Source organism: Pteropus vampyrus, unplaced genomic scaffold (genome assembly GCF_000151845.1).
Source record: "Pteropus vampyrus isolate Shadow unplaced genomic scaffold, Pvam_2.0 Scaffold401, whole genome shotgun sequence".
NCBI lineage: Eukaryota > Metazoa > Chordata > Mammalia > Chiroptera > Pteropodidae > Pteropus > Pteropus vampyrus.
This window is the reverse complement of record NW_011889182.1, coordinates 18,995-29,319: the sequence shown is the minus strand read 5'-3', so window position 1 is coordinate 29,319 and position 10,325 is coordinate 18,995. Positions and strand designations below refer to the sequence as shown.

The 10,325-nt window shown below is 60.2% G+C and overlaps 1 protein-coding gene and 1 long non-coding RNA gene across 2 annotated transcripts in view; one reads left to right on the top strand and one right to left on the bottom strand.

Annotated features, from left to right (window-relative positions):
* Positions 1–1,102, top strand: part of LOC111731833 — a 4,198-nt gene extending 3,096 nt beyond the window's left edge. Inside the window, exon 3 of the long non-coding RNA XR_002777332.1 lies at positions 1,057–1,102. This is a non-coding gene — a long non-coding RNA (uncharacterized LOC111731833). The remainder of the gene's footprint in view (positions 1–1,056) is intronic.
* TTC38 (tetratricopeptide repeat domain 38) overlaps positions 832–10,325 on the bottom strand; it is a 16,684-nt gene continuing 7,190 nt past the window's right edge. The window contains exons 6-13 of the mRNA XM_023523689.1: positions 9,499–9,558; positions 8,933–8,971; positions 7,860–7,941; positions 5,983–6,148; positions 4,793–4,952; positions 4,482–4,555; positions 2,242–2,647; positions 832–1,260 (exon numbers count right to left, since the gene is read on the bottom strand). Of these exons, the coding sequence (XP_023379457.1) occupies positions 2,554–2,647; positions 4,482–4,555; positions 4,793–4,952; positions 5,983–6,148; positions 7,860–7,941; positions 8,933–8,971; positions 9,499–9,558 (675 nt within the window). The 3' untranslated portion in view covers positions 832–1,260; positions 2,242–2,553. The remainder of the gene's footprint in view (positions 1,261–2,241; positions 2,648–4,481; positions 4,556–4,792; positions 4,953–5,982; positions 6,149–7,859; positions 7,942–8,932; positions 8,972–9,498; positions 9,559–10,325) is intronic.

Here is a 10,325-nt window from a genome sequence, read left to right as displayed (position 1 = left end):
TTCACCAATGTCCACTGCCAGGAACTCAGTGCAGGTCATGTGCTGGTTGATGCTGGGACACAGATGCTGCCCCTGACTTGAGGAGGTTACAGCTGGGGAGAAAGGTACAATAGCAAGGGCAGGTGCCCTCACCACCCTGCAGTGGGGGAGTGGAGGGCTTTCTGGAGGGACCAAGCTGTATCTTGCTTGGAACAGGAGAGGTGAGGGCAGACCAGATGTGAGCAGGCTCATCAGGGAAACTGGCAGAAGTGGACAGCTCAGGATGGGAGGGCAAGCTCCCCCTTGGGATATGTCCCTAGGTCCTGGATAGAGATGGCACCTCTCTCGAAATCCTAATGCGATTACCCATTTTCTTGACTCACTGCCCCAAGCCCCTGCAAGTTCAAGAAGCCTGTCTCCCCAGGACCCAGCCCAGGCCTGGCACATGGGAGATGCTCAAAGGGGCCTGTCCAGCAAGAGTTAGTCAAAGGAACCGATTACCTAATTAATTTTAATCTCGGGAATTTGCTAATAGATCTGGAGGCCTCCGCCGCTGCCCAGGAGGCTCGCCTCTCTGTCCTGGTGAGTCCGTACCCAACTTCAGGACACACCAAAGACACCCAAGAAATAGCTGTGGGCTGGGATCCCCTCACGCAGCACAGCTGGCCCGGCACATTAAGCCCAGACCTGTGGCTTGCTCAGGAGGGACATGAGGCCAGGTTGACGACAGGGAGCAGAAGCCGGGCCTGCGCTTACAGAACTGGCTCAGATCTTGTTGAAGTCACACCCCAGAAAGAGCACCAGCTCAGAGCACTGCATCCGTGCGATTAAAGTCACAGCAGACAAAGGAAACCACGTGCCAAGGCTCCTTTATGATGTGGTTTAGAATAAAGAGAAGATAAGCCCAAATCAGTGCCACAAAAGGCCCCCAGGAAGCCCGCAGACTTCTCTCCAGAGACAGCAGGAGGGCGCCCATGGGCGTGTGCTTCTGTGAGGAGGGCATGGGTGCTGCAGCTGGGGTTGAGGCCACAGGCTGAGTGATGGGGTCCCCTCTCCCAAGAAGAAAAGGGGCCTAAGGTGAGTCTCAGCAGGGCCTCTGTTCACTGTGACCCTGGTAAGTTCCCTGTCCCCCACTGGCACCCGACCCCAAAGCGGATGACAGAGCCTGTCTAGAACAGGATGCGGAAGACAACTAGAGGCTTCCTTTCAAGGGTGGCCTGGAGTTGGGGTTGGGTGCGCCTAGGGGCTGTGAGGACCCCTCCCCAAGCTGAGCCGCCCCACCTCTGCTTCCAACCCTGGAAGGACCGGAAGGTGTAAGCGTGCCCTGGGAACATACGATCTGCAAGGCCAGGAGTAACAGTAGCACCCACATGGCTTCTGACCACTTAAAACTGCACCTTGGCTCTTAACAAGAAGATTCTGAATCACGTTCACAATTGATTTGTGTCCCCTCTTTTTGGTTGCTGTGTTTTCTGCTTAAAGCTGCAGCCTATCCTTGAGGAGCCTAACAGGCTTGTCTCCTAAGCTTGCAAAGCTGGGGAGCGGCTGGTCCAACGGCCGGGAGGCGTCAGGCTGGGGGACGGCAGGCTGGGGGGCGGCAGGCTGGGCTCACTGCAGGAGGTGGACGGCAGCTGCCTTTCTGATGAGCCGCTCAGTCAGGGGCGAGTTGGGCTTCAAGGCATCACGCTCCATCAGAAGGCTCCTGCAGAAACGGAAACAGGATCCATGGTGGAACCTCCTAGAAGGATGTCGGGGCCCGATGGTTCCTCGGTCCCAAGGCAGCACACAGGCGGCTGAGGAGAGCAAGATGTTCACCTTCCCAGGTTGCTGGAGAGGGGACAGGATAGACACAGGCCCAGAGGTAGGATGCCTGGCCTTGGCGGGGGACCAGAGAGGAGGTGGTGTGCTGGGCAGGGGCAGGTGTGAGGATGAGGAAGCGTGGACTCTCAGAGCCCGGCAGCTCCACACAGGTGCAAGAGCAGAACGGGACATCCTGTGTTTGGACAGCATTTTTCCATTGTCCCCGTGACACATCCAGTGACTCGAATTCTAGGGTGAGCACATCTCCGTGGCCTTGTCGAGTCTCAGCAGGGCCTCTGTTCACTGTGACCCTGGTAAGTTCCCTGTCCCCCACTGGCACCCGACCCCAAAGCGGATGACAGAGCCTGTCTAGAACAGGATGCGGAAGACAACTAGAGGCTTCCTTTCAAGGGTGGCCTGGAGTTGGGGTTGGGTGCGCCTAGGGGCTGTGAGCCGCCCCACCCCTGCTTCCAACCCTGGAAGGACCGGAAGGTGTAAGCGTGCCCTGGGAACATACGATCTGCAAGGCCAGGGGTAACAGTAGCACCCACATGGCTTCTGACCACTTAAAACTGCACCTTGGCTCTTAACAAGAAGATTCTGAATCACGTTCACAATTGATTTGTGTCCCCTCTTTTTGGTTGCTGTGTTTTCTGCTTAAAGCTGCAGCCTATCCTTGAGGAGCCTAACAGGCTTGTCTCCTAAGCTTGCAAAGCTGGGGGGCAGCTGGTCCAACGGCCGGGAGGCGTCAGGCTGGGGGACGGCAGGCTGGGCTCACTGCAGGAGGTGGACGGCAGCTGCCTTTCTGATGAGCCGCTCAGTCAGGGGCGAGTTGGGCTTCAAGGCATCACGCTCCATCAGAAGGCTCCTGCAGAAACGGAAACAGGATCCATGGTGGAACCTCCTAGAAGGATGTCGGGGCCCGATGGTTCCTCGGTCCCAAGGCAGCACACAGGCGGCTGAGGAGAGCAAGATGTTCACCTTCCCAGGTTGCTGGAGAGGGGACAGGATAGACACAGGCCCAGAGGTAGGATGCCTGGCCTTGGCGGGGGACCAGAGAGAAGGTGGTGTGCTGGGCAGGGGCAGGTGTGAGGATGAGGAAGCGTGGACTCTCAGAGCCCGGCAGCTCCACACAGGTGCAAGAGCAGAACGGGACATCCTGTGTTTGGACAGCATTTTTCCATTGTCCCCGTGACACATCCAGTGACTCGAATTCTAGGGTGAGCACATCTCCGTGGCCTTGTCTGCCTCAGGAACTTAGGGACAGGAGGGTAGAACACAGCTGTGGGGCGGGTTGGCGGAGTCACACCTGAGGCTGCTCCAGGACTGGAGCTGAGCTGAGCTGACGGCTCCATAGGTACATGATGACGATGACAGGGGGACCCTTGGAGAGGACACACTAGTCGCTCTGACAGCAACAGGCTCCCCCTCCATGGTCAGCATTTGCTCCAGGCTGCCGTGGGACCTGTCCGTCCCCAGCACGCCCAGGGGCAGACACGCTGCCATGCAGCCCCACCCCTGCATGGCCGTGGACGGGCGAAAAGCACAGGCATGTATCCAGGACGCTTCGGGGTTTGGCCAATGCCAGTGCGTCTACACCTTTTCATCAGCGCCATGAACACCTGCATGGCTCGGTCTGGAAATGCTGCCAGGGCGGCTGGGTCTCTCCCACAACCAGCCGCCGAAGCTGGCCTTAGACCCTGGGGTGTTCCCCCTACCTCAGAGTCCAGTCGAGACACCTGTCCCGCCTGCTGAGTGCCCAGCCGCTCCTCCCTCTCCGTCTTCCCCTCGGAGTCCCAGCAGGGCGCAGGGGACTTAGGCGAGGAAGGGCTCATGTCCCCCCTACCCCCCCACCCCCCGCCCGCAGGAGCTGGTGCAGAAGCCAGCAAAGAATGTGGCCACCCCACATGGAGTGAGCTGGGCGGGGTGTGGGAGCGCCCAGGCCACTGGCGGTGACCGGGCTTCGGACGGCTTTCTTCTTGGAGCGCCCCACCCTGACCTCCCCGATGCCCCAGCCATGCCCTCCGGCCCCTTCCACTAGCCAGAACACCCCTGGCCTGGTTAAACTGGCTGGGTTTCAGCCTCCCCTCAATGGTTGCTTCTGTGGGCCACAGCCCCCCGGAACCCTTGTCTGCCCAGCACCCCCCTCACAGCACCCTGGAGCAATGCGCCCAGCTCTCGTGGCACTTTTACATGTGTTCGTGTGAGAAGTTGCTTAGGATCAGTTCCTGCCTATGAGGGGAGCTCCGTGCAGCCAGGGCCTGGGCCTGCCTGCTCACTCCTCCGCCCAGCACCAGCACGGTCAGCTTGGAGGATGCGAGCTGAGGCCTGAAGGATCGGCAGGCATCAGCCAGGCGAAGAAGGAGAGGGATAGCCAGGGCAGAGGGCGCGGCACATGCAAAGGCCCAGGGGCCCGAAAAAGCAGGATGTGTTTGGGTAAGCCGCTCGGCATGGCTAGAGTGAGGAGTGGGCCGGGGGTGTGGGCGGCTGGTCCCCTTGGTCAAGTTGAGCAGGCTAACAAGGGAGCGCCCCCATAGCCTTGCATTTTCACAACCTCACAGGTGGGTACCACCTCAGGCCAAGGGAGGAGGGAGCCTCTGGGCACGCCGAAAGCCCACAGGGGGCCTCCGTGTGAGAGAGGCAGCTATCTATGCCCAGAAACTTTCCCACGTCCAGCCTGGGGACGGGAGCGGGGAACTCACCGCGCCACGTTCTTATGGATGCCCGAGGTGCAGTTCAAGGCCGCGTGAATCAGCAACTGATTGAAGACGTCCCTCTGAAAGGCCAGCGGGCCAGTTAGGCTCCTGCAATGTGGGGTGGGAGACGGGACCTCCCACCACTACTGCAGGCCGGCCTGTCCTCGGGGACAAACTTCCTGGGGGTGTGAAAGGTAAAGACACCCCCACACTGCCGGGACAGTACCTCGGAGAGGCCGGGGCTGCCGGGCGCAGGGGCGCCTGGACCCGTGTCCCAGTGCCCCAGCTGCGGGCGCGGCTCGAGGCCGGAGGCTCACCTGGGCGTTGCTGCCCCCGATCTGGACAATCCGGTAGCGGATGGGCAGGAGCAACTCAACGGCCCGGTCGGGGTTCCCGTTCTCAACCTCCACCAGGGCCTGGCACAGGGGCAGCCCCACGTCGCGGGCCAGGAGGTGCTGACAGTTCTCCTCTGGGCACCTGCATGTGGAGAAGGTGCCCTCAGTGGCCCGCCCACCTCAGCACACCTGCCTCCCCACCTGGCTCAGGCTGCCGAGGGAAAGGCTGTCGCTTCCTCAGCCCGGTGTCTCTAGCGCCGTGCCCGACGCACAGTAGGAACTTTGATCGAGTGAGTCATCCAGGGAGGAGAGAACAGTTCGGCTGGGTTGAACTCCAGTTTACTAGCGCTGGGGGTGTGAAAGGTAAGGACACCCCCACACTGCCAGGACAGTACCTCGGAGAGGCCCGGCCTTGGGTTAGTCCCCCTACTTCCTGCCTCAGTTTGCTCCTCCGTAAAGCGGGGAAAACAGTGCTGCCCTCGCAAGGCTGCAGGAAGGATTGCAGGCAATATAGTTAAAGGCCTGGCACCAGAGCGGGCTCCAACCCTGGCAGTGAGTGGCTGTGGCAGCCCGTGTCTCCCTGGCCTTCAGGTGCCGGCCACTGTGGGTCACAAATACCGGGGCCCGGAGACAGCAGCCTGCTCCACATCTACCTTAAAAGCAAGAATCAAACACGCAGCGATTCCTGGCTACTTGGGCCAGGGTCTGACATGCTGTCAGCAGCGGTCTCTCTGGTCCCAGGACCCCACCACGGTCCCGTGGGAGGCTGCCCACGTGACACTGAAGCCCTCACACTCAGCTTGGGGATGGAGAGGCAGGGGGAAACCACAGCATTCTTGCAGGGTATACCCACCCAGGGGGCACACGCCTGGAGAGTACACATCTACAGGGATGCACACCTGGAGGGCTCAAGCCTGGAAGACACACACCTAGAAGGTACACACCCGCACAGGGGCACACCTGAAGGGTGCACATCTGGGTGCACCACCCGTGGGGATATGTATCTGGAGGGCCCACACCTGGAGGACATACGCCTGGAGGATGCACACCTTGGGATGCACATCTGGGAGCAGCCCTCTGTGGGCATTCCCAAGGCCGTGCTCACCAGCGGGGCACCCATCCCCAGCCTCTCTGGCAGCAGAGGCCTCCAGGGCCCTGGCCCCTCTGCATACTTGCTGGCATCCTGCAGGGTAGTCAGCAGCTCTTGAGTGGTTTGGGGGTCTCCAGCACCCAGGGATGCCATCAGGAGGTGTGCATCATTGAACAGCAGGACATGGTCTCGGCTGTGCTTCTGGGTTATCGGCAAGACATCCCGCCACCGGTCACCCACAGACACTCCTAAGGACGTGGGAAGGAAACCCACAGGTCTGGCATGAGGCTTCTGAGTACATCTTGCACCTGGGCCTCCCTCACCTGTACATCTCAAAGAGGCCCTCACGATCCTGTGACAGGTGGACACTGGGCAGGTGAGCAGGGCTAGCAATCAGTGTCTGGCCTCGTATTGAGCTCTGGGCCCAGCTTATGTTAACTCTGTTTAATTATAAAAGCAACAGATGCATAAGATAGACAGCAAATTTTAAAAACTATCGAAGAGTATTAAGTGGAGTCTCTGGTCCCTTTGAGCAACGCCAAAACCACTTTTGAAATTCCTCCCGTGTTATTGCGGGCACGGCACCCGATATGTAACAGGCGCTCGCTAGAAATCCGCCTTCGTAATAAACAGCCTCCTTCCACCTTTGTGCCTAGACTTCTCAACCCCACTTCTACCCCACTCTCCGCCACCTCCCAAAGACACTGGCTTCTTCCTACTCCTGCGGGCACCTCCATGACTAGAGATGTTGCCCTTGACCTCCATTTCTCAGCCAGTCAACACTGGACACGGCTCTGTGAGGGAGTAAGAGGCCTTTCTCTTCCCTCCACCTGTCCCCAGCACCCCACTGTAACTCCCAGCCTCCGAGCTGCCCTCCCTCCCGCCCCGCCAGTTCTGGACGGTTTGGGCTAGACAAGGGACATGGGCCTACCACCAGCCCAGGTTTCAGTGTCCCTGCCTTGCCACCTGGATGTCCACGAGCCAACTTAGAGAGCGCAGCATCCTCCTCATGAACCCTCCGGCCTCCTCGTCGATTCCCCCCGGCTTCCCCCCTGATCACCCCACGTCCTCGCTGACCCCCAGGCTCCCTCCTAGACCTCCAGGGCTCCTTAAGGATCTCCTGACTTCCTTGCTGTTCTCCCAGCCTCCTTGCTGACCGCCTGGCCTCCTCGCCACTCCTCCAGCCTCTGGCCGCAGCACCCCTCGGCTCGGCCCCCACTGCCTGGATCTCGGAGGCAGATGGGAGCCTGCCCTTCCCTGCTCTAGCAGGCTCCACTGAGACCGGATAAAAGCCGAACCCCTCGCCCTGCCCTTGTGTGGGCTCCCGGTCCCCACCACCGCTCAGCCTCCTCTGCTCCAGCTGACCACACTGCCTCTACCCTCCGGTCACTGGTCCCCGTAACAGGCTGCTGGCTTCTGTGTCCTGGGGGCTTCGGACAGGCTGCTCTCTGCACACGACATCATTTTCTATCTCTGCCCAGCAGAACCCTCAGCACCTCCTATGGGTCACTTTTGCCTCTACCAGGAAGCCTGCCAGGAACCCTCTGGAAATTGCTCAACCTGCCCAGGCCTCACCCCCACATCGCTCTGCTGACCCAGAGCCCAGAGTGGGTACAGGTTTGGCTCTGCTGAGACTAAGGGAGATGGCAGAACCACCTGGCACACCTGGCTGAAAGCCCTCTACAACCCCCAGAGCTGTGGGTGCCACCTGTGCCCTGCAGGTGAGGTGGGCGCCTTGGGCACAGAGCCTAGGCCTGCGCACCGAGGGGTGTTGGGAAGTGGAAGAAAGGGCAGTGGCGGCCTGGCCCTCGGGCCTCGGGCCGGCTAGAAGGCGGCTGCAGAGCCGGCACCCCAGGTCGTGGCTGCGCAGGCAGCAGGACCCAGAGGGCCTCGCTGACAGCTCCTGCCCAGCCCGTGGCGCCGTCCCCTCATCGTGTGGGAGAGCAAAGATCTGGCCACCTTCCATCTGCAGCCGGTAGAGCATGGAGCAGTTGTCCACCACATCCAGCATGGCGCCGCTGGTCCGCAGGTTGGGGAAGATCTGGAAGACAAGGGCGGTGGGGCCTGAGGGGGCCTATCTGGGCCACGTGTGGCGCCTGCACAGAGCCAGCGCTCCGCAAACAGAAGCTACCACCATCGTCCCCTCCGCCTCGACTGCTGGGACCGTCCCTCTCGCCAAGGCTCAGACCACTCAGGTGTGGACCTGAAGAAAGAGCGTACCTGGGGAGCATGTGCTAGGCCCCGGCACCTGTCGCTTCCTGCCCCCGGCCTTGGGCCACACTTCCAGGAGACTCGTCTCTCCCATTTGCGGTTCTAGACAGTCAGGTGGTCTACACCCCACGCGCACAGCTCGACCCACTTCAGTTCTTACCTCAAAACCCTGACGACTCAAAAGGATGACTTCGAGGAAACGTTACTGAGTGCTTTTCTTGGGGATTTAGATCCCCACCTTGCAAGCATTTCTGTGACTCCGGGCCTCCATCATTAAGCCTGCACTGGGGTCCCCAGGAGCTTCCCCTCCACCCTCTTAAGAGCATATCTACGGGCTGGGGTGGGGCGTGGGGAGTGAGTGTTCAGTGGGCACAGAGTTTTAGTTGGGGAAGATGAAAAGGTTCTGAGATGGGGTAGGATGCACAGCAGCGCGAGCAGACTTAACGCCACAGAACCGTACGCCTAAAAATGGTTAAAACGGTAGGTTTTATGTTCTGTATATTTGACCACAATAAAAAATGTCTGTGGGAAGACCAATGGTCTCCAGAAAACGGCTGGAGGAAAGTCTGGGATTTCAGACTTAGACCTGTCGTTCCATCAACGCCCACGGGATGAACGGGGCCAGCCGAACGTCTTCACCCCAGGCGGGGTTACACCGCCACTTCTGGCACAAATTCACCCCGTGAGGTCTGACGCAAGAAGCGTGTTCTCGCCCCAGCCGTTGCTTCTGGCTGGGACCATGCGGATGGGCTCACAGATCTGTTGGGGACCGAGAGTCCAACCGCGGCAATGAACTGAACCGAGGGAAAACGCAGACTTACGTGCTCATCGTAAATGGTCAGCGCGGCCTCATATTCGCCCTGGAAAAATGAAGTTCCCGTCATTACTGTCGGGAGACAGCGAGATGCAACGCCGAGGAATGAGCTGGAAACGGGCACGATGAAGCCCCGCCCCCCACCCCACCCCCCAGCACACGGGGGCTGGGCAGGGCCACCGTGCAGGTCCGGGCATGGAGCCGTGGCATTCTGCTCCGGGCACTGCACTCCCGTGAGCAAGGAACAGAAGCAGCTTCTGCTGCTGAGGGGACATGGCACAGTCTGCGGGGTGGGAGCTTAACGGTTCACTCCAGCAGCAGAAACACTGGGTGGACATCCTCCCCACACACTGCACACAACCTGTGAGACCTCTGAGTCCAGACAGTGCAAAATGCCTACGGGAGTTTGAGCCCGAAACGCTCTTTGAAAGCGCGACTGCCACCTCGCACCGAGACGCCGTTTAAACGTGCAAACGCAGAACGTTCTTCCACAGGCTACGAAGCATAGCGAGGGCAGAAAAAGTGTTTCTTGCTCTGGACGTCTTCATAGGATAAGACAGCCGGCCTCCTTACCTTTTCAATCAGATATAAAGCCCAGTGCCAATAGTTGTGACATGCAAGCATGTCGGAGTCCTGGAGGAGGAACGACAGGATTAGGGAAGCATCTGCCGGGCACCCGCTCTGAGGCCTGTCCGTGCCCGGCGTTTCTGCGCCACGGACGGGCGGCGAGCGCGCTCACAGATGCCCTGAGGAAACGAGGCTGGGGGAGGCGACAGCTTGTCAGCCCCAGAGCTAGAAAGCGGGGGAAGCAGGGTCAACACAGAGGAGGGTCCTGGGCAACTCAACCCTCCTCCTCCTTCTATGCGCAATGGGGCAAATGAAGAAAACAATCCAGCCCCGCGTTGCTGCGGCCCACTGCATCCGGGTGTCCCAGGGCATCGATAAAGCGGCAGTGAGCCCAGGGCCTGGCACTGGCAAAGCCCACAGAGTAGCAGGAGCAGGGCTGACACCCGGACGGTCACTGCCGATATGCCGCAGGCCCCACCACGCGCGCTAGCCCTTCCTCCTACGAGGCCACCGCAGACGCTGCCTCTCTGCCCGGACGCCACCCCCGCATCCGGCTAGAGATGAGGGAACTGAGGCTCAGACGGATCACGACCTCACCCCAGGGTACAGCCAGGCCCCCAACACCCAGGCCCAGCAAAATCAAAGTCTTGGGGAAGGGATGAGCTGGCAAGTCCTGGCCAGGCCTCCCCCGGCCTCAGCTGGGAGGATGCGGCCACACTCTGCTCCGCGCCCGGACACTGTGCACCTCCCAGAGCGGGAACGGCCCCAGGACCAAGCTGTACCCTGTTATCTGTCCATAAAGATTTGGTTGAACTCGAGGGGATGGACAGAAT